The sequence below is a fragment of the Labrus bergylta genome, chromosome 20, assembly GCF_963930695.1.
Source record: "Labrus bergylta chromosome 20, fLabBer1.1, whole genome shotgun sequence".
In the NCBI taxonomy this organism is placed as follows: Eukaryota; Metazoa; Chordata; class Actinopteri; order Labriformes; family Labridae; genus Labrus; species Labrus bergylta.
Window position 1 is genome coordinate 234,206 of NC_089214.1, and position 23,295 is coordinate 257,500.

General features: G+C 45.0%; 2 protein-coding genes across 6 annotated transcripts in view; both read right to left on the reverse strand.

Moving 5' to 3' along the window:
• Positions 1-1,037: 1,037 nt before the first annotated feature.
• On the reverse strand, positions 1,038-14,141 carry LOC110001958 (guanine nucleotide-binding protein G(olf) subunit alpha). The gene is made up of 13 exons (XM_020657543.3): positions 13,548-14,141; positions 11,164-11,304; positions 10,995-11,067; positions 10,574-10,628; positions 9,976-10,095; positions 7,443-7,540; positions 7,213-7,267; positions 7,062-7,135; positions 6,775-6,833; positions 5,984-6,104; positions 3,365-3,495; positions 2,968-3,035; positions 1,038-1,633 (listed from the first exon to the last, which is right to left on the reverse strand). The coding sequence occupies exons 2-13, from the start codon at positions 11,297-11,299 to the stop codon at positions 1,487-1,489; spliced, it is 1,137 nt and encodes a 378-aa protein (XP_020513199.1). The 5' UTR covers positions 11,300-11,304; positions 13,548-14,141; the 3' UTR covers positions 1,038-1,486.
• A 137-nt stretch (positions 14,142-14,278) lies between these two features.
• sycp2l (synaptonemal complex protein 2-like) overlaps positions 14,279-23,295 on the reverse strand; it is a 12,681-nt gene continuing 3,664 nt past the window's right edge. For 2 of the 5 annotated variants that reach the window (XM_065948962.1, XM_065948960.1), the window contains exons 8-25: positions 23,145-23,179; positions 22,866-23,008; positions 22,727-22,779; positions 22,614-22,659; positions 22,448-22,540; positions 22,282-22,354; positions 22,047-22,189; positions 18,395-18,521; positions 17,660-17,709; positions 17,465-17,534; positions 16,654-16,733; positions 16,530-16,575; positions 16,290-16,379; positions 16,021-16,205; positions 15,848-15,942; positions 14,747-14,846; positions 14,599-14,657; positions 14,279-14,497 (exon numbers count right to left, since the gene is read on the reverse strand). In XM_065948962.1, the coding sequence (XP_065805034.1) occupies positions 14,443-14,497; positions 14,599-14,657; positions 14,747-14,846; positions 15,848-15,942; positions 16,021-16,205; positions 16,290-16,379; positions 16,530-16,575; positions 16,654-16,733; positions 17,465-17,534; positions 17,660-17,709; positions 18,395-18,521; positions 22,047-22,189; positions 22,282-22,354; positions 22,448-22,540; positions 22,614-22,659; positions 22,727-22,779; positions 22,866-23,008; positions 23,145-23,179 (1,543 nt within the window). In that variant the 3' untranslated portion in view covers positions 14,279-14,442. The remainder of the gene's footprint in view (positions 14,498-14,598; positions 14,658-14,746; positions 14,847-15,847; positions 15,943-16,020; positions 16,206-16,289; positions 16,380-16,529; positions 16,576-16,653; positions 16,734-17,464; positions 17,535-17,659; positions 17,710-18,394; positions 18,522-22,046; positions 22,190-22,281; positions 22,355-22,447; positions 22,541-22,613; positions 22,660-22,726; positions 22,780-22,865; positions 23,009-23,144; positions 23,180-23,295) is intronic. The other 3 variants (XM_029282085.2, XM_029282087.2, XM_065948961.1) reach the window with 3 other exon arrangements.

Sequence of the window (23,295 nt, forward strand, 5' to 3'; positions counted from 1 at the left end):
CACCTGTGTCTCTTTAGTCTCACCTGTATCTTTAGTCTCACTTGTGTCTTTGTCTCACTTGTGTCTCTTTAGTCTCACCTGTCTTTTTAGTCTCACCTGTCCCTTTGTCTCACCTGTGTCTCTTTAGTCTCACCTGTCTCTTTGTCTCACCTGTGTCTCTTTAGTCTCACCTGTCTCTTTAGTCTCACTTGTCTCTAGTCTCACCTGTGTCTTTAGTCTCACTTGTGTCTTTAGTCTTACCCGTTTCTTTAGTCTCACCTGTGTTTCTTTAGTCTCACCTGTCTCTTTAGTCTCACCTGTGTCTCTTTAGTCTCACCTGTCTCTTTAGTCTAAACTGTGTCTTTAGTCTCACCTGTCTTTTTAGTCTCATCAGTGTCTTTGTCTCACCTGTGTCTCTTTAGTCTCACCTGTGTCTCTTAAATCTCACCAGTGTCTCTTTAGTCTCACCTGTATCTTTAGTCTCACTTGTGTCTCTTTAGTCTCACCTGTGTCTTTGTCTCACCTGTGTCTCTTTAGTCTCACCTGTGTCTTTTTATTCTCACTTGTGTCTCTTTAGTCTCACTTGTGTCTTTAGTCTCACCTGCGTCTCTCTAGTCTCACCTGTGTCTTTAGTCTCACTTGTGTCTTTAGTCTCACCTGTGTCTTCAGTCTCACTTGTCTTTAGTCTCACCTGTGACTCTTTAGTCTCACTTGTCTCTAGTCTCACCTGTGTCTTTTTAGTCTCACCTGTGTCTCTTTAGTCTCACCTGTCTCTAGTCTCACCTTTGTCTCTAGTCTCACCTTTGTCTTTAGTCTCACCCGTTTCTTTAGTCTCACCTGTGTTTTAGTCTCACTTGTGTCTTTAGTCCCACCTGTCTCTTTAGTCTCACTTGTGTCTTTAGTCTCACCTGTCTCTTTAATCTCACCTGTCTCACCTGTGTCTTTAGTCTCACCTGTCTCTTGTCTCACCTGTGTCTTTATATTTAAGTGGACACGCATCAGAAACAAATTGATTTAAAACTCGCTTGAAGAAGACTTTGATGTTCCTGTGACCAAAGTGAAAAGTGAAAAAATACAACACAACAGCTTCCCATTAAATAAATCTTTATTTCATCTTTCAGGTACATAGTTAAATGTTCCCATGAGAGAAAACAGAATGACATCACAGTCAGGACCAGCCAATCAAAGGAGAGATCATTATGAACTAATTATTTTAAGTTAAAAAAACATGAAAAAAAATAATTAAATTGTCTACATCCCCCACCCTAAGACTGGGGTGACTTCATGACTTCCTGTCATGACTCAGACTGTAGTCATGACAGGAAATCCACATCCTGTGATGCCTTTCCATAAAACAACATTACCCACAATCCCCTGCACCAGATACAAAAAAGAGACAGCAGGAAAGACTCTTAAATAACTAGCTGAGTGATAAATGATTGTGATCTGTACTGATCACCTATTAGCATTGATAGTGGCCGGGACCAGGTAAGATTCCCACAACCAATCAGAGAAGCTCGTATTGGCGCAGGTGCATGCGCTGGATGATGTCACGACAGTCGTTAAAAACACGACGTATGTTTTCCGTGTCCACGGCGCAGGTGAAGTGAGGATAACAGTAATGTTTCCCATCGCCGCTCGCCGTGCTGATCCTCTGTGAGACAGACAGGTCAGAGAGAGAGAGACAGGTCAGAGAGAGACAGACAGGAGGAGAGAGAGACAGGTCGGAGAAAGAGAGACAGGAGGAGAGAGACAGACAGGTCAGAGAGAGACAGACAGGAGGAGAAAGAGACAGGTCAGAGAGACAGACAGGTCAGAGAGAGAGAGAGACAGGTCAGAGAGAGAGAGAGACAGGTCAGAGAGAGAGAGACAGGTCGGAGAAAGAGAGACAGGAGGAGAGAGACAGACAGGTCAGAGAGAGAGAGAGACAGGTCAGAGAGGAGGAGAAAGAGACAGGTCAGAGAGACAGACAGGTCAGAGAGAGAGAGAGACAGGTCGGAGAAAGAGAGACAGGAGGAGAGAGACAGACAGGTCAGAGAGAGAGAGACAGGAGGAGAGAGACAGACAGGTCGGAGAAAGACAGACAGGTCAGAGAGAGAGATAGGTCAGATAGAGACAGGTCAGAGAGAAAGACAGGTCAGAGAGAGAGAGAGACAGGTCGGAGAGAGAGACAGAAAGACAGGTCAGAGAGAGAGAGAGACAGGAGGAGAGACAGACAGGTCTGAGAGACAGACAGGTCAGAGAGAGAGAGACAGGTCAGAGAGAGAGACAGGTGGAGAGAGACAGACAGGTCGGAGAAAGACAGACAGGTCAGAGAGAGAGACAGACAGGTCAGAGAGAGACAGATCAGAGAGAGAGAGACAGGAGGAGAGAGACAGACAGGTCAGAGAGAGAGACAGGTCAGAGAGAGAGAGACAGGAGGAGAGAGACAGACAGGTCAGAGAGAGAGACAGGTCAGAGAGAGAGAGACAGGAGGAGAGAGACAGGTCAGAGAGACAGACAGGTCAGAGATAGAGAAACAGGAAGAAAGAGACAAACAGGTCAGAGAGAGAGACAGGAAGAGAGAGACAGACAGGTCAGAGAGAGAGACAGGAGGAGAGACAGACAGGTCAGAGAGAGAGAAAGACAGGTCAGAGAGAGAGACAGGTCAGAGAGAGAGACAGGAGGAGAGAGAAACAGGTCAGAGAGAGACAGGAGGAAAGAGACAAACAGGTCAGAGAGAGAGACAGGTCAGAGAGAGACAGGAAGAGAGAGACAGACAGGTCAGAGAAAGAGACACAGGTCAGAGAGAGAGACAGGTCAGAGAGAGAAAGAGAGACAGTAGGAGAGAGAGACAGGTCAGAGAGAGAGACAGGTCAGAGAGAGAGAGAGACAGGTCAGAGAGAGAGACAGGTCAGAGAGAGAGAGAGAGACAGGTCAGAGAGAGAGACAGGTCAGAGAGAGAGACAGGTCAGAGAGAGAGACAGGTCAGAGAGAGGGGTTTATTACCAGAAACTCGTCTCTGATGAAGAACTTGGCTCTGGTCACGCTTGGGTCTTCATCAGCATCTGGAACAGCTACACACAAAACCCAAAAACACACAAACACACACAAACAAACAAAAATAAACAAAAACACACACAGGCACACAGGTTCACTCAGGTACAGAGAACAAAAAGTTACTTAATTAATTTAGAGGAAAAAATAAATTTGATGTAAATACAAACTTTATATGAAATTTGACCCTACGAGTAAAGTATGTACCCCCGCCCCCTGAAAATCAAATCAGCTGTTCTGTTCAAAGATTCCCACCTGAAGGTCAATCACCTCAGAGTTAGACTGAGAGTCTCCTCTCTGAAATAGTCCCTGACATCACCTTGATTTGTGTGTATTTGTTGTTGTGTACCTTCAGCAGGAACTTGGTAGTTTGTGTATTCAGGGAAATAATCTTCCAGTTTAGATTTTCCTGCCAGAATCTTATCAGCAAGGACGTCCTGTTTATTTAGGAACAAGATCACCGAGATTGTCTTGAGAAACCTGCAGCCAATTAGAGAGCAGAGAGGGTTAAGGTTAACTACAGCCAATCAGAGAGCAGAGAGGGTTAAGGTTAACTACAGCCAATTAGAGAGCAGAGAGGGTTATCTACAGCCAATCAGAGAGCAGAGAGGGTTAAGGTTAACTACAGCCAATTAGAAAGCAGAGAGGGTTAAGGTTAAGTACAGCCAATCAGAGAGCAGAGAGGGTTAACTACAGCCAATCAGAAAGAAGAGAGGGTTAACTTTAGCCAATCAGAGAGCAGAGAGGGTTAACTACAGCCAATCAGAGAGCAGAGAGGGGGGGAAAGCCAGCTACCGGGCAAAGATGGAGGAGCATTTACAACATAAAAATGCAAGAGAAGTCTGGAGGGGCCTGAATAACATCTCAGGTCACAGCAGAAGGTGTGGGAGGGGCCTGAATAACATCTCAGGTCACAGCAGAAGGTGTGGGAGGGGCCTGAATAACATCTCAGGTCACAGCAGAAGGCGAGGGAGGGGCCTGAATAACATCTCAGGTCACAGCAGAAGGTGTGGGAGGGGCCCTGAAGCAGGAGACAGGGAGTGGGCAAAGAACTGACTCTGTTCTTCAATAGATTTGATTCTACTCCCACCCCCACCCAGACCAGCCCGCTTCTCAGACACTCCATCTGAGTACCCTGAGTACCCTGCCACCCCCCTCAACAGCCCTCTCCTCCTCCTCCTCCTCAGACGACCCCCCAACAACCCCCTCTTCTTCTTCCTCCTCCTCCGACGGCCTCTCCATAACAGCTGATCAACTGAGAAGCCAGCTGAGGAAGATCAAGGTGAGGAAGGCCACAGGTCCTGACGGCATCAGCTCCAGACTCCTGAAGGACTGTGCAGACCAGCTCTGTGAGGTTCTTCTGCACATCTTCAACCTGAGCCTGAGACTAGAGAGGGTCCCGACTCTGTGGAAGACGTCCTGCGTGGTGCCAGTCCCAAAGACATCTCACCCCAGGGAGCCTAACCACTTCAGACCTGTGGCCCTCACCTCTCACCTGATGAAGACCATGGAGAGGATCGTCCTCAACAACCTCCGCCCCCTGGTGACTTCAAATCTGGATCCTCTGCAGTTCGCCTACCAGCCGAACATCGGGGTGGATGACGCATCTACCTGCTGCAGAGATCCTGGACTCACCTGGAGAACACCGGCAGCACTGTGAGGGTCTCTAGTGCCTTCAACACCATCCAGCCTGCACTGCTCAGGGGGAAGCTAGAGAGGGCGGGAGTGGACTGTCACCTGGCTGCATGGACAACGGACTACCTCACCAACAGACCACATTATGTGAGGCTTCAGGACTGTGAGTCTGACACGGTGGTCTGCAGTACAGGGGCCCCACAGGGGACAGTTCTCTCCCCTTTTCTCTTCACCCTGTACACCTCGGACTTCTGCTACAACTCTGGGAGCTGCCACCTGCAGAAGTTCTCCGATGACACAGCCATCGTGGGGTGTGTGTCTAAGGGGAGTGAACAGGAGTACAGGCAGGTCATCATGGACTTTGTCGACTGGAGTGCAAGCAAGACAAAGGAGATGGTGATTGACTTCTGCAGGAAGTCACCCCAGACTGCACCGGTGAACATCCAGGGCTTGGACATCGAGAGGGTGGAGACGTACAAATACCTGGGTGTTCACCTCAACAACAAACTGGACTGGTCACACAACACCAACGTCCTGTACAAGAAGGGCCAAAGTCGACTACACCTGCTGAGGCGACTAAGGTCCTTTGGAGTGTGCAGGACTCTGCTACGGACTTTTTATGACACTGTGGTGGCGTCTGCACTTTTCTATGCAGTGGTCTGCTGGGGAGGAGGGAGCACAGAGAGAGACAGGAAGAGACTGAACAGACTGGGCAGGAGGGCCAGTTCTGTCTTGGACTGTCCTCTGGACTCTGTAGAGGAGGTGGGTGAGAGGAGGATGTTAGTGAAGCTGACATCCATCATGGACAACCCCTCTCACCCCCTGCATGACACTGTGGGGGCCCTGTGGGGGCCCTGTGGGGGCCCTGAGCAGCTCCTTCAGCAGCAGACTCAGACACCCACCCTGCAAGACAGAGCACTACCGCAGGTCGTTCATCCCATCTGAAGTCAGACTGTTTCATCAGACTGTTTAATCAGACTGTTTAATCAGACTGTTTAACAGCATCACCACCTCCTGCTACACACTGTGTGTGTTTTTAAGAACAATAACTCTTTCCTGTGTAGTTACTGTGTCATTTTCCATTATTGTATTTTTTTTATTTAAATGATGTAAATATGTTTGATTTGATTTTTAACTTCTATTTTTATTTTGAATAATTATATTCCTGTCCCCTGTTTTCTGGAGCTGCTGTAATGCACAAATTTCCCCCACAGGGATCAATAAAGTTTATCTTTATCTTTAACTACAGCCAATCAGGAAGAAGAGAGGGTTAACTACAGCCAATCAGAGAGCAGAGAGGGTTTAGAGCCAATCAGAAAGAAGAGAGGGTTACCTGTTGGTCCAGATGGACCTGAACAGGTCGAGGGACTCTCTGAGCCGGTTGGTGGAGTTGTCCTCTCTGATCACCATGTTGTAGCTGCTGCTCGCCGCCACAAAGATGATGGCGGTCACATCTGAAAAAGACTCAGACTCAGCACCTGTTCACACACACCTGTCTGTTCACAGAGACCTGTCTGTCTGTTCACACACACCTGTCTGTTCACAGAGACCTGTCTGTTCACACACACCTGTCTGTCTGTTCACACACACCTGTCTGTTCACACACACCTGTCTGTCTGTTCACACACACCTGTCTGTCTGTTCACACACACCTGTCTGTTTGTTCACACACACCTGCCTGTTCACACACACCTGCCTGTTCACACACACCTGCCTGTTCACACACACCTGTTTGTTTGTTCACACACACCTGCCTGTTCACACACACCTGCCTGTTCACACACACCTGTCTGTTCACACACACCTGTCTGTTTGTTCACACACACCTGCCTGTTCACAGAGACCTGTCTGTTTACACACACCTGTCTGTTCACAGAGACCTGTCTGTCTGTTCAGAGACCTGTCTGTCTGTTCACACACACCTGTCTGTCTGTTCACACACACCTGTTTACACCTGTCTGTTCACAGAGACCGGTCTGTCTGTTCACACACACCTGTCTGTCTGTTCACACACACCTGTCTGTCTGTTCACACACACCTGTCCGTTCACAGAGACCTGTCTGTCTGTTCACACACACCTGTACACCTGTATGTTAAATTCAACTATTCATAAATATTACTCACCATTAAAGCACTGAATCCACTTCCTGCGCTCGTCGCGCTGTCCTCCTACATCAAACATACTGACAGACAGACAGGTGTGTTTGTCAGGTAATTAACGAACAGGTAAATATTTTAAATAAATGTCACTAGAAGATAAAGAATGGTTCAAAATATGTAAACATGATAATATTTGATCTGACTGTTGAAACTACAGTTCCCATAATGCTTCAATAACTAACTGCAGCAGTCAAACAGAAGAGACAGGTAATTGATGCAGGTGGACTGAGGGGGCGGGTCTTAAGACTCACTGGAAGTTGACCTTGTCGACCTGAAACCTGGTTTCAAAAATCCCTGAAGTCAAAACACGACAGCGCAACAGATCCTGCAGGAGAAGAAGAAAAACCATTTAAAAACATCCGAGTCATCACAAGGCTGCGATGTGATTGGCTGGTTCATTACCTGGTCAGTAGGTGTGTAGTCCGTTTTTCTGACTGAGTCTAACCTGTCCAGAAAGCTGAGAACACACACACACACGATTTGGTTATTCTATTCTTAACGTAATGAAGCATCCGCCCCCTCAGGGTTAGCAGAGCATTATGATTGGTCCATTGGGAAAAAATGTTGAGAGGAAGTCTGAGTCAGTGTGTGTGTCCGTTTTGCCAGTCTGCACTGTTTCGTGTTTGTCTTACAACTTAGCGCAGTCAATCAGCTGATATTCATTGGAGCGTTCGAAACACGCCTTCACGCCGTCGTCTTCCCACAGCTTCTGAGCATGCTCAAAGAAGTCCTGCGAGAGAGACACGAGAATAAACAGATTAATGATGGACAAAGAAGACATGAAAATCACAGAGTTTATATCTGTGGAGAATAAAAGACGACTAAGAATAGAGCCCTGAGGAACACCTGGAGAACGCCCATGTAGTCCAAATGATCATTTTTATTCTATGATTAACAACAACTTGTTCCCACACGTTCACTGGAAGAGTCTTTAATAAGAAATTAAACTTAAGTAAAAATAAATGTACAAATCAAACAAACTGTTCAGCAGCGATCACAAAGTCCACGCAGAAAGGTCAGAAAATTCACATTCAAGATTTCAGAGACTACAACATTTTCCCTTTAAGCAGTTTTTTTTTAAAGGTTTTTTGTTCAGTGAACAGAACGAGAACGTAAAAAAAAGTGTTCATTCACTCCCTTTTATTTATTAAACATATAAATAATACAAATTACATGTTTCAACATCAGCCTGTTCAGGTGATGATCTGTGTAGTCATTTAAGGTTTACGTGTGCTTGCATACATGTGTGTCAAAAACTGCAGAAGATAAGACACAGGAAGATGTTTGTTTTGTCTCTTTATGTCTTTAGAGACAGGAGATGTTTGGATAATGAGGCCTCAGGTGGGTGGACACACACACACACACACACACACACACACACACACACACACACACACACACACACACACACACACACACACACACACACACACACACACACACACACACACACACACACACACACACACACACACACACACACACACACACACACACACACACACACACACACACACACACACACACACACACACACACACACACACACACACACACACACGGTTGAATCCCATGTTCACCTCTTACATCATGTCATTATCATCATTTAAACAAACAACAGACTCTTGTGGTGCTTCAAAGGAACAGTTCACTTGCTCATGGCTGCCTTCAGGTGAGACCTGTTGACTCTGTTAACCATGAAACTCTTCTGTCTTTAGAACACAGTGTGAACATTGACCAAGAAGGTATTCCCCAAGGCTCAGTTCTTGGCCCTTTGCTATTTAGTCTGTTTATAAATGATTATAAATATAACTTGCCCTGAGGCCGGCTGCCCAACTGTTTCGGTTTCTCCATCAGAAAACTGTCCGACCCAAAAGTTTAAATGGTCGGAAATAGAGAAGGTTCATGAGTTCTAGTTCTTAGGAATAATTTTAGATCCACAGCTCAACTTTAATAAACATGAAAATCTCTATGTACACAGGGTGAAGTGTTCTGGTTTCTGTTTGTTGTCCCAGCTGTATTTACCAATCATGTATCAGCAGGAAATGACCCAGGCTAATGACATAGCAGCTCCTCTGCAGTGTTCAGATGATTATTTATTGATCAACAGAATATCTGTTCTACTTCAAGACATTTCAAATTGAGCCACAGATCTGCTCGATGCTGGATCACAAACTGTGTTATGATTTCCTGACTTGAATGAAAACGATTGGTCCGGCCTCCATTCAACAAACAAACATCATATAAAGGAGTTTTCTTCTCCCCTTGAGTACAGACCTGACTTGGACTCAGTGGAGCGTGATTCTTCAGATTCAGCTCAAAGTCGACTGACAGTTGAAAGTTTTGTTGTTTTTTGCGCTCATTGCTCCACATTCTCATTTGCGTTTAACCATTAAACCTTTTTGTCTTCTTATCTTGGAACAACAATTTATTCTATGATAGGACGTTTTTCTAACTCATGTCATCATGTGACCTAATAACCATATCCAACCATAACCATAACCACATTCTTCCTGATGTCTTGAACCTTCTGCTGCTTCTCTCTGAAAACAAAGATTTCATCAGAGCAGACCTCGGGTGTGAAGGCCTGTCAGTCAAACGCTCTAACTGTTCTACCCGCACTCTAAGTGTATAGCACACACACTGGTCCAGTGTGTGTGAGGGTCAGACCAGCAACAAACAAACGTCTTCTAACCATTTCTAGATTGACTGAACTCTCCTGATCTTAATAATCCACCAAACTGAACTGAACCACTATTTAGATCCAGAGTTTGAATCCAAACACATCACGTCCAGAACAATCCACTGAACTGTTCAAAAAGCTCCGCTAACCTTTATTTGACACTTGATAGCAGCCTATAACAGCCAATGAGAGCCTTTGTTGAAAGGAGGTACTGCCCCCTTTTCTGACGGCCAATTTTACACGACCGTGCCAATGACTGACATTTCTTGTAGCCAATGAAATTCTCTGAACATGGTTCTGCTGTTTCTATCAGCACGTCACGCTCACACTAAGGAGTCTGCTAATCTGCATCATGATGTTGTTATTTCTGCAAACTACAAACCTGCAAACTACAGAGCCTCTAATAATAATAATTTATCCTTCATTAATGTGATCACAAGAACATAATGATTCAACACAAAGTGTGTGTGCGTGTGTGTTACCTCAGTGTATTCAACGTCAGACAGCGGGGCGATGCTCTTGATGTACTCAACTCTGAACTGGTTGCCAGGGTTACCCAGAGGAATGGGCGGAGTCAGCATACTCATGGCTGACACGATGGTCTGTAACACACACACACACCAACATTTTAATGTTTTAATTACATAAATGACGATACAGGTGAGGTGATACAGGTGAGGTGATACAGGTGATGTGATACAGGTGAGGTGATACAGGTGATGTGATACAGGTGAGGTGATACAGGTGAGGTGATACAGGTGAGGTGATACAGGTGATGTGATACAGATGAGGTGATACAGGTGATGTGATACAGGTGAGGTGATACAGGTGAGGCGATACAGGTGAGGCGATACAGGTGATGTGATACAGGTGAGGTGATACAGGTGAGGTGATACAGGTGAGGTGATACAGGTGAGGTGATACAGGTGAGGTGATACAGGTGAGGTGATACAGATGAGGTGATACAGGTGATGTGATACAGATGAGGTGATACAGGTGATGTGATACAGGTGAGGTGATACAGGTGATGTGATACAGGTGAGGTGATACAGGTGATGTGATACAGGTGAGGTGACGTACCACAATGGCATCCTTCACATTCTTCCTGATGTCTTGAACCTTCTGCTGCTTCTCTCTGAAAACAAAGATTTCATCAGAGCAGACCTCGGGTGTGAAGGCCTGTCAGTCAAACGCTCTAACTGTTCTACCCGCACTCTAAGTGTATAACACAAACATGCCCATCAGGGTCACTCTTCCTTAATGACCAATCAGAATCAAGAAGCTTTGTCAACAACAATGGTGGAGGAGAAATTAATCCAACTCGTCTTTTCGAGGGAACAATTTCAGGTGTAGAGCTGCAGCTAACACCAGGACACGATAGGTTTCCTTTGTTTCATGTTCTCTTGGTGATATTTCCTCAAATATAAGAAAGTATTAATCACACAGAGATGAACACCTGGACACTCAGTGGTTTGAATAAAGCAATAAAAGTTGAACTCACTCAACGTTAAAACCGTCAACATGAAGAATCCTCATCTGCTTCACGATGGTACTTTTACCTGATTCTCCTGCTCCTGCGGACAGACAGGTGAGAGAGAGACGGATGAGAGGGTGAAGGTTGGAAAGACAGACGTGAAGCTAAGTAGAAGATAGGTGAGCGACAGACTCACCGAGTAGTAACAGTCTGTGTGTAGCTTTGTACGCCTGCCTCTCTTTCTGCAGCTGTCTCTCGATCTTCTTGTTCGCTTCACGTTTCGCTTTTTCATCCAGACGTTCTTCCTCCGTCTTCCCTCCCAGACAGCCCATCTCACCTGCAACCACAGAAACCAGTTCAACCAGTGAGAACAATAACATTACAGCTAGTGACAACAATACCAGTTCAACCAGTAAGAACAATACCAGTTCAACCAGTGAGAACCCTACCAGTTCAACCAGTAAATACCCTACCAGTTCAACCAGTAAATACCCTGCCAGTTCAACCAGTAAGAACCCTACCATTTCAACCTGTAAGAACAATACCAGTACAACCAGTGAGAACCCTACCAGTTCAACCAGTAAGAACAATACCAGTACAACCAGTGAGAACCCTACCAGTTCAACCAGCCTGTTTCCTACAATGCAAAGGGTCAGGTAAGAGGTCAAAATGACGGACAGCAGCGTCCATCGTAACAGAGGAAATAAACCACACAAAAACCTCAAGTTCTCTAAATGATCTCTCGTCAGCTGTTTTTAGACTCTAAGTGGACGCTACTGTAGCGGCTTTTGACGTCAGCTAGTCTGTTGTTCACTTCCTCATTTCAAGACCAGAAACCAGCTTTAGCCAGGCCTGGTGTACTCGTGGTACCTACGGTCTCTAAATGTACAATGGGAGGTAGAGCCTTCAGTTATCAGGCCTGCTAGTGGTACCTACAGTCTCTAAATGTACAATGGGAGGTAGAGCCTTCAGTTATCAGTCCTGCTCGTGGTACCTACAGTCTCTAAATGTACAATGGGAGGTAGAGCCTTCAGTTATCAGGCCTGCTAGTGGTACCTACAGTCTCTAAATGTACTATGGGAGGTAGAGCCTTCAGTTATCAGGCCTGCTCGTGGTACAGTCTCTAAATGTACTATGGGAGGTAGAGCCTTCAGTTATCAGGCCTGCTCGTGGTACAGTCTCTAAATGTACTATGGGAGGTAGAGCCTTCAGTTATCAGGCCTGCTCGTGGTACCTACGGTCTCTAAATGTACTATGGGAGGTAGAGCCTTCAGTTATCAGGCCTGCTCGTGGTACCTACGGTCTCTAAATGTACTATGGGAGGTAGAGCCTTCAGTTATCAGGCCTGCTCGTGGTACCTACGGTCTCTAAATGTACTATGGGAGGTAGAGCCTTCAGTTATCAGGCCTGCTCGTGGTACCTACGGTCTCTAAATGTACTATGGGAGGTAGAGCCTTCAGTTATCAGGCCTGCTCGTGGTACCTACGGTCTCTAAATGTACTATGGGAGGTAGAGCCTTCAGTTATCAGGCCTGCTCGTGGTACCTACAGTCTCTAAATGTACTATGGGAGGTAGAGCCTTCAGTTATCAGGCCTGCTCGTGGTACCTACGGTCTCTAAATGTACTATGGGAGGTAGAGCCTTCAGTTATCAGGCCTGCTCGTGGTACCTACGGTCTCTAAATGTACTATGGGAGGTAGAGCCTTCAGTTATCAGGCCTGCTCGTGGTACCTACGGTCTCTAAATGTACTATGGGAGGTAGAGCCTTCAGTTATCAGGCCTGCTCGTGGTACCTACGGTCTCTAAATGTACTATGGGAGGTAGAGCCTTCAGTTATCAGGCCTGCTCGTGGTACCTACAGTCTCTAAGTGTACTATGGGAGGTAGAGCCTTCAGTTATCAGGCCTGCTCGTGGTACCTGCTAGGGGTAGGATTGAAACTTTACTTTTTTGATAAATCTTATAGTCAGAGCTGGTTCAGGTATGGACCAGCTCCTAGTTATGCTGTTATAGGCTTAAACTGGCGGGAGACCTGGCACCTCTCTCTCTCTCTCTCTCATAAATAAATAGAAGAAGCAATAAGCACAGTGAGAGAATCAGAAGAATAATAAATTATGTTTAAAGCACAGGGGATGGAATATTTTACAAATTTAAATACAAAATGTGCTGTGTTGAAAAGTTCACGTATGTATAAGGCTATGAGCAACAAATACACCCAGTAAAACCAGTAAGCCCAGTATGTGAGCTCAGTAAACCCAGTATGTGAGCCCAATGAAACCAGTAAACCCAGTATGTGAGCCCAATGAAACCAGTAAACCCAGTATGTGAGCCCTGCAAAACCAGTAAACCCAGTATGTGAGCCCAATGAAACCAGTAAACCCAGTATGTGAGCCCTGCAAAACCAGTAAACCCAGTATGTGAGCCCAATGAAACCAGTAAACCCAGTATGTGAGCCCTGCAAAACCAGTAAACCCTGCATGTGAGCCCAATGAAACCAGTAAACCCAGTATGTGAGCCCAGCAAAACCAACAAACCCAGTATGTGAGCTCAATGAAACCAGTAAACCCAGTTGGTTGTTCTGACCTGTAGCTGTTGGTGATCACTGAGCCGTCCACACCTGAATGTTTCCTTTTCCGTCCATTAAAGTCCAAAGAAAAAAACAGCTTTTCAACCAATCAGCAACCCCGTCTGTCCAGGTAGAGTCCAAAACAAAGCAGATCTCGTGGTGGTTCTCTGATGTGTTGTTGCACAGTGAGATGAACACCTGAGCGTCTCTCTCTCTGCCCCCCCCTCCCCTCCTCTATTAGTGTCTCATTAGTCCTCTTGCTGTTTTTTTGTCTCTTCGGGGGATTTGACTGTTTTTCCTCGTGTCAGTTTGCTGCCTGACAACCAGCCGGCTCACAAACAAACACTGAGTCTCTCCTGGTCCGGACTCTGTTAGACCTGGTTCACTATGTCTGATCTGTAGCCAGTCGTTATACAGATAATGTGTCTAATAATGTTTTTATCCATTACATTCAATCAACTCTAAATATTCTCCTTTGATCTTATAGTATCCATGTCGGTGTTTATTATGTGTTTTAGGGCTTAAAGTCTCATTTGTATCTGTAATAAATTAAAACCTGTTCATGAATGCTCACACTGCTTTCCTGGAGGAGAAAATTAAGTTGATCTAAATCTTAATTCACACCTTTAATGTGAGAGATATAATTCAGTTCCTTCTGTTTTCTGATGTAGCGGGTTTGTCTCCCCCTTGTGGCCCTTTACAGAACACACTTCAGGTCAACAGTGTGTTGGAGGTACAACTCAATTGATTTGATCTGTTTTGTATTCTTTATTTGTTTTTTAACCTTCAGCAAAACAAAAAAATCAGATACTTTAACAATGGGGAAATACAAAAGTGTTAAATCTGAACATTTGGTGAGTGGAACAAAAACAGACAGCTCTGATCAGTCCAGAGGCATCCTCTCATCTTCTCTCATTGGCTGGCTGGACCCTCCATGCTGGACCCTCCACTCTCTAAAGTCTTCAACCTGAGGTAACAAAATTCAGATCCAGAGAGTCAGATAAGGTCTGAACAGGATCCAAACCAGATGGCGTTAGTGTAGACAGGTTTACTGCGTGCCATAATCACCTGTGCAGATGTTCATCACAGAAAGAGCCGAGTCGCTGCATCTCAGTGTGAAAATAACTCTGAAAAGAGAACACCAGGTTTGAGGACTAAACCTGCTCTGGATTCTGGTCTTTACTAAAACACTAATCACTGTTTTTACTGTAAGTACCAGGATGTGAGTGTTCATGGAGTTCAGGCTGGTCGAGTTCTCCTGCAGACGCTTCAGTTGATCGTTTACACTGATGTCAAACCTCTGCAGCAACAATAACCTACACACACACACACACACACACACACAATAGACAGGTGGGAAGTACCTGTGTTGATGGACAGGTGGGCGGTACCTTGTGTTGACAGGCAGGTGTGTTGGGGTGGGCAGTACCTGTGTTAATGGACAGGTGGGCAGTACCTGTGTTAATGGTCAGGTGGGCAGTACCTGTGTTAATGGACAGGTGGGCGGTACCTGTGTTAATGGTCAGGTGGGCGGTACCTGTGTTAATGGTCAGGTGGGCGGTACCTGTGTTAATGGACAGGTGGGCGGTACCTGTGTAAATGGACAGGTGGGCGGTACCTGTGTTAATGAACAGGTAGGCGGTACCTGTGTTGATGGACAGGTGGGCGATACCTGTGTTAATGAACAGGTAGGCGGTACCTGTGTAAATGGACAGATGGGCGGTACCTGTGTAAATGGACAAGTGGGCGGTACCTGTGTTGATGGACAGGTGGGCGGTACCTGTGTTAATGAACAGGTAGGCGGTACCTGTGTTGATGGACAGGTGGGCGATACCTGTGTTAATGGACAGGTAGGCGGTACCTGTGTTGATGGACAGGTGGGCGGTACCTGTGTAAATGGACAGGTGGGCGGTACCTGTGTTGATGGACAGGTGGGCGGTACCTGTGTTAATCACAGGTAGGCGGTACCTGTGTTAATGGACAGGTGGGCGGTACCTTGTGTAAATGGACAGGTGGGCGGTACCTGTGTTGATGGACAGGTGGGCGGTACCTGTGTTAATCACAGGTAGGCGGTACCTGTGTTGATGGACAGGTGGGCGGTACCTGTGTTAATCACAGGTAGGCGGTACCTGTGTTGATGGACAGGTGGGCGGTACCTGTGTTAATCACAGGTAGGCGGTACCTGTGTTGATGGACAGGTGGGCGGTACCTGTGTTAATGGACAGGTGGGGCTTACCTGTGTTGATGGACAGGTGGGGCTTACCTGTGTTGATGGACAGGTGGGGCTTACCTGTGTTGATGGACAGGTGGGGCTTACCTGTGTTGATGGACAGCTGTCAGCAGGGATGAAACATGTTGTTGACATTCTTTTAAAGACAGAAGAATTTCAGCTTCCACGTTCTTCCAGCTTTCCTAAAAAAAGGATAATAACGTTGATTAATGATTACTGGTAGTTATTGTTCAGTCATTGTTACCTGTGTGTATACTGACAGTGAAGTTTTGTTCCAGCTGTGATTTAAAGGTGTTGAAGGCTGCTGTGACACCAGATGTCAGGTCTGATTTTGGCTCCGCCTCTGACTCTACTACAGACTCATCCTTTTCCTCAAGTGGACCAGTCAATTCCTCAAATAACTCCTCCTCATCCTCTGCTGGCTCCGCCCCCTCAGGTGAGGACTCTGAGACAGGTGAGCACAAGATTTATGAAGCAAAGTAATTCATTCAACTTTAACAAGACTATAGAAAGGAGTCTGACAAACCACCTATCAGTACTGAGATAGACTCCTCCCTCTCTGAGTGAGGCTCCGCCCTCTTGTGGGCCCACATACCCTCAGTTTGGTCTGACAAATAGCCTACACCAGAGAAAAACACCAGGACTCAAACATTTAACATTGCTTTAAAACAGAACAAGAGTTATCATGTAACTGTCCTTTGTGAATGACTGCTTCTGCCTGCACCAGAAAGACAGATTAAAGATTTAAATGAAGTAAAAGAATGGACACCTGACTCTGGAGCGGCTCTTTTCCTGTTTGAGCTCAAGAATTCCTGCTTAAAAAAATAAAAAAGTGGTTAGCGGAAAACAGGAAACAGCTGATGTTTGTTATTTAAGCAAAATCTGAATTCAACCTTTTTCAAAGGGGAGCTTCTTCCTCCAAACTCCTCTGTTTGTTCCTTTGAGATCTGAAGCTCCACCCCTAAAGGAACACCTAAGAGAAAGAGAGGTAAAATCCATGACTGTTTGAAAGCTTACTACATACTACTATTAAACATAGTATGCAGTACTGAATACTCCGTTGGACAGCAGTGTGTAGTGTGACCTCCAGTCTGTGGTTATTCTGCAGTACACCAGGCTAAGCTGAACAACAGACCAGCCCATTCATTTAGATTTTCATGATTTAGAGAATCAACAAAGAGAACCGGAGGTCTCTTTATGTGCTTTGCTCTGATTGAGATTATTTCCTCTGTTGCGATGGACACTGCTGCCATTTTCATCTCTAACTTGGCGCTGTGCATTGTGGGAAACGGTACACAAGGGAGACTGGTCTGATGCATAATGTCGATTTGTCTGTGTATTTTTGGATTTCTGCATAATTCTAGTAACGTAGTGGTTTCAAACAGACCAGGTTTCTGGCATTCGTACATCAAGTTAAGGTTTCCTCGACAATAAAAGCTGCAGTATTACCGTTTTTCTTAACTCTGCCTTTGCCTGAGCCAGGTTAGCTTGCTGTTAATGCTAGCACAATATTTCCTGCAACTGTTTCGCCAGGTGGAAACATTCAGGCTTTTATTTTGAAGCAGTCACCAAACGGTCCTATTTTTGATCTCTTTGTGGTCGTTTGATTGACTGAATGACTAACATGAACGTGAAGAGGTTCTGGTCCAGCCATCACCTGTGTTTGTTACACTGTAAACCAGCAGCAGTTAAATTCAGTCTGACCTGAGCAGTATGTGGGAGTTGAGTGTATGATCTGATCAAACAGGAACTCTGCAGAGTGTCGCCTCGGAGTCTGTAACAACAAAACAGTTCAACATTGATCTCACTTAGCGTATAGCAGCTGCTGTTATACAGTGTACTTTTAACAGTTGTTTTTACAGTGTAGCTTTATGGTGTAGTTTATTACAGAGTAGTTACCTTTGTTACTGAGGAGTCTTCTTCACTGCCGGGAGACGACAGAGGTAAGACTGAACACACAGACAGAAAGATATTAGCTGTTAGCCGTTAGCTGACATGAGATGTTCACACACATTCTTCCAACATTTCATATCTTATCTTCTCATGCTGATTAAAAGCTTTGTTGAAACAGAATACTATATATATTATTAAACATGATGGTCAAGCTAACAAGCTAAATGTGGCTAGCTGTTAGCTGGTATATCCATTTGGTCCAACTCTTTTCCTTGTCAGTTGGATTGTTGTTTGTTTAACAGACACGTTGTAGAAACATTGTGTTGTTCCCACAAAGCAACAAGCTGGTCTTATATTTATGACATCCATTTTACTTTATGCTTGGCATTTGCTGTCGTTGCCATGGTTATGTTAGTTGTGCTTCCTGCTTCAGTCAGCTTGCTTCCCTATTGGCTGTTGTTCAGTTCCAACAGGATTTCTAATCGTAAATATAGAACATGTTTAATATTTACGGTTTCAAATCGGAGCGACCCTGATCGTCTTCCGAGCAGATCGGGGAGGTTAAAATCACACGCCTCACACCATGGTGGAATCTGGCAAGATAATCAGGCCTTGGTGACTTTGGTTGAGCCCAAAATCAGCCTGATTATCTTGTAGTGTGTACCCCGCTTAACTGAGCTAAAAACGATTTTTCTGTTGGTTATTCATATTTCATGTAATTTTGTGTGTGAACACACTCACTCTTCAGTTGACTCTTGCTCTGTGGTTTCTTCCTGCTGTAGGATCTACCACTCTGTCTGCCTGCAGAGGGGCAGTGAACCTGGATTGAACCACCTGGACCTTTAATGTGGGTAGAACTCTTTTCTTTCTGTGTGTTGGAGGAGAGAGAACAGCTGATGGTCCTAGGAAATACTTAACATCCGTGTCCCTCTAAGAAACATCTGTCTCTGTAACACCGGAACATTGGCATTAAGCTGATGGTGAATGTTGTTATGAGTGAATGGGGGGATTAACATTGATCCTATCACATCGTCTACAATATGACACAACTACAGTCTGAAACATCATCTATAGTCTGACACAAACTACAGTCTGACACAACATCTATAGTCTGACACAACTACAGTCTGAAACATCATCTAGTCTGACACAAACTACAGTCTGAAACATCAACTACAGTCTGACACATCATCTATAGGCTGACAAACTACACTCTGAAACATCATCTACAGTCTGACACAAACTATAGTCTGACACAAACTGCAGTCTGACACAACTACAGTCTGAAACATCATCTACAGTCTGACACAAACTATAGTCTGACACAAACTGCAGTCTGACACAACTACAGTCTAAAACAACATCTCGTCTGACACAAACTACAGTCTGAAACATCATCTATAGTCTGACTCAAACTACAGTCTGACACAACTACAGTCTGAAACATCATCTAGTCTGACACATCATCTGCAGTCTGAAAAACTACAGTCTGACACAAACTACAGTCTGACACATCTATAGTTTGACACAACTACAGTCTGAAACATCATCTAGTCTGACACATCATCTGCAGTCTGAAACATCATCTACAGTCTGACACAAACTACAGTCTGAAACATCATCTACAGTCTGACACAAACTACAGTCTAACACAAACTACAGTCTGAAACATCATCTACAGTCTGACACAAACAACAGTCTGAAACATCATCTACAGTTTAACACAAACTACAGTCTGAAACATCATCTACAGTCTGAGACATCTACAGTCTGACACAAACTACAGTCTGAAACATCATCTACAGTCTGACACTAACTACAGTCTGAAACATCATCTATAGTCTGACACAAACTGCAGTCTGACACATCTACAGTCTGAAACATCATCTATAGTCTGAGACATCATCTACAGTCTGACACAACTACAGTCTGAAACATCATCTAGTCTGACACAAACTACAGTCTGACACATCATCTGCAGTCTGAAAAACTACAGTCTGAAACATCATCTACAGTCTGACACAAACTACAGTCTGACACATCATCTATAGTGTGACACAAACTACAGTCTGACGCATCATCTATAGTCTGACACAAACTACAGTCTGAAACAAATTAGTCTGACACAAACTACAGTCTGAAACATCATCTACAGTCTGAGACATCTACAGTCTGACACAAACTACAGTCTGAAACATCATCTACAGTCTGACACAAACTATAGTCTGACACATCATCTAGTCTGAAACATCATCTATAGTCTGACACAACTACAGTCTGAAACATCATCTACAGTCTGACACAAACTACAGTCTGACAAATCATCTACAGTCTGAAACATCATCTATAGTCTGACACAAACTACAGTCTGACACAACTACAGTCTGAAACATCATCTACAGTCTGACAAACTACAGTCTAACACATCATCTACAGTCTGACACAAACTACACTCTGAAACATCATCTACAGCCTGAAACAGACTACAGTCTAAAACAAACTACAGACTGACACAAATTAGTCTGACACAAACTACAGTCTGAAACATCATCTACAGTCTGAGACATCATCTACAGTCTGACACAAACTATAGTCTGACACATCATCTACAGTCTGAAACATCATCTATAGTCCGACACAAACTACAGTCTGACACATCATCTACAGTCTGAAACATCATCTATAGTCTGACACAAACTACAGTCTGACACATCATCTACAGTCTGAAACATCATCTATAGTCTGACACAAAATACAGTCTGACACAAAATACAGTCTGAAACATCATCTACAGTCTGACACAAAATACAGTCTGACACAAAATACAGTCTGAAACATCATCTACAGTCTGACACAAAATACAGTCTGACACAAAATACAGTCTGAAACATCATCTACAGTCTGAAACATCATCTATAGTCTGACACAAACTACAGTCTGACACATCATCTACAGTCTGAAACATCATCTACAGTCTGACACAAACTACAGTCTGACAAACTACAGTCTGAAACATCAACTACAGTCTGACACATCATCTATAGGCTGACAAACTACACTCTGAAACATCATCTACAGTCTGACACAGACTACACTTTGAAACATCAACTACAGTCTGACACATCATCTACAGGCCGACACAAACTACAGTCTGAAACATCAACTACAGTGCGACACATCAACAACCAAAAAACTAAATACTGATAGGCTGATATCAGGAGCATTTCTACGTATTTGTCGGTCAAATACTCTCAAAGCCTCAATTAAAAACGTATTATTATTATCATCTTTAATGCATTAATTTAAACATTTATATGTGAACATAATCCCATTTATCAAAGAAAAACCCATTTAAAGAGACAGACAGGTGTGCAGACAGACAATAGTGTAAACAGACGGGAGTGCAGACAGACAGGAGTGTAAACAGACAGGTGTGCAGACAGACAGGTGTGCAGACAGACAGTAGTGTAAACAGACGGGTGTGCAGACAGACAGGAGTGTAAACAGACAGGTGGGCAGAGAGACAGGAGTGTAAACAGACAGGTGTGCAGACAGACAGGTGTGCAGACAGACAATAGTGTAAACAGACGGGAGTGCAGACAGACAGGAGTGTAAACAGACAGGTGTGCAGACAGACAGGTGTGCAGACAGACAGTAGTGTAAACAGACGGGTGTGCAGACAGACAGGAGTGTAAACAGACAGGTGGGCAGAGAGACAGGAGTGTAAACAGACAGGTGTGCAGACAGACAGGTGTGCAGACAGACAGGTGTGTAAACAGACGGGTGTGCAGACAGACAGGAGTGTAAACAGACAGGTGTGCAGACAGACAGGAGTGTAAACAGGCGGGTGTGCAGAAAGACAGGTGTGCAGACAGACAGGTGTGCAGACAGACAATAGTGTAAACAGACGGGTGTGCAGACAGACAGGAGTGTAAACAGACAGGTGGGCAGAGAGACAGGAGTGTAAACAAACAAGTGGGCAGAGAGACAGGAGTGTAAACAGACAGGTGTGCAGACAGACAGGAGTGTAAACAGACAGGTGGGCAGAGAGACAGGAGTGTAAACAGACAGGTGTGCAGACAGACAGGAGTGTGAACAGACAGGTGGGCAGAGAGACAGGAGTGTAAACAGACAGGTGTGCAGACAGACAGGAGTGTGAACAGACAGGTTGGCAGAGAGACAGGAGTGTAAGCAGACAGGTGTGCAGACAGACAGGAGTGTAAACAGACAGGTGGGCAGAGAGGGGTTTGCAGACAGACAGGAGTGTAAACAGACAGGTGTGCAGACAGACAGGAGTTTAAACAGACTGTTTTGCAGACAGACAGGAGTGTAAACAGACAGGAGTGTAAACAGACAGGTGTGCAGACAGACAGGTCTGCTGACAGACAGATACCGTGAAGACTCTCCCGGCAGCCTCCTCCAGGTCTCGCTGATGCTCAGAGTTGAAGGTCAGCTCTACAGTTTGACCTCGGCTGTTGTGGTGCAAAATGGGATTGCTGAGTCTGACGCGGAGGACGGTCTCTGCCACAGTGCATCCTGGGATATAAAGAGTTTGATCATGTTGATAAGAAAACTGATCCAAGCGTTGATTTAAGTTATAAACTACAGAGCAGTTAAAACAGAGAAACCATCGTGTTTGTGCTGAACACTGAAATGATCCACTTCGTCCTTCAGCAGGTGTATAGACCCCCACAGGAAACCCTGAGAACCACAAAAAGAACCAGGAAACAGATTTTAAACTGATTAAAGTATGACGGGAGCATAACTTTGTAACAGTGGAGTTCAGAGAAGCACCTGAGGTTCATCAATGAAGAAGCTCACACATCCTGAACTGAGGTTAAAATCGATCCAAAACTCGTCCAGTTTCTCGTCTTTTGGACGAAACAGCTGAAGGAAGAGAACATGCAGTAAACCTGTGTGCTTCCGGGAGTCTGCCGTGTTAATGGGTTCAATGTTTTACCTCCGTAGAGTCAAGGAAAGCTCGGAGACAGGGGAAGGTGTAGACCCTGAAAGACAGAGCAAAGTCAGCTTTCACATATTTTGACTCATTTAGGTTTTTTAAAGGTTCATCACCTCCTCTGGTCTCCATGGTAACCATTGACAAAGTTCAGAAAACGGCGACAGTCCTGGAGAAAAAGAGAGAGAGATCGGTCAGAGACAGACAGGTAGAGAGACAGGTGCTCAAACCAGACGTCAGGTGCCACTATCCTACCACTTCAAAGTCTCCGTCTCTGATGTCACAGAAGGCACTGCTGATACCACGGCTTGAGAACCACTGATTGGCTCTCTGCTCGCGGTCCTTCCTTAGGGTCAGACGACACAGAGCCTCCGACAGGCTGACCTGCAGCTCATAGTCTAAACCAGCAAATAGAAAGCAGAGTCAAAGCTTCAAACTGCCATCAGTTCTCATCATGATCCGACTTTATGCAGACGATACCTTCCTTTATTAACCAAACAATAAATACAGTCATAAGATACACATTCAACTCACCTCCTGCTGTTAGGACTGCTGCTGCCATCTGCCATCTGTCAGACACACAGGTAGACAGACAGACAGGTAGACACACAGGCAGACAGACAGGCAGACAGACAGGTAGACAGATAGGTAGACACACAGGCAGACAGGCAGACAGACAGAGCGG

Coding starts and splice junctions, on each gene's coding strand:
- LOC110001958 (XM_020657543.3), bottom strand. CDS start 11,299: ATGGGCTGTCTGGGAGGGAAGACGGAGGAAGAACGTCTGGATGAAAAA. Junction 7,541..9,975: donor CTGACGTTGAATACACTGAG/GTAACACACACG, acceptor TCTCTCTCGCAG/GACTTCTTTGAGCATGCTCA. Junction 7,136..7,212: donor ACTACACACCTACTGACCAG/GTAATGAACCAG, acceptor CTTCTCCTGCAG/GATCTGTTGCGCTGTCGTGT.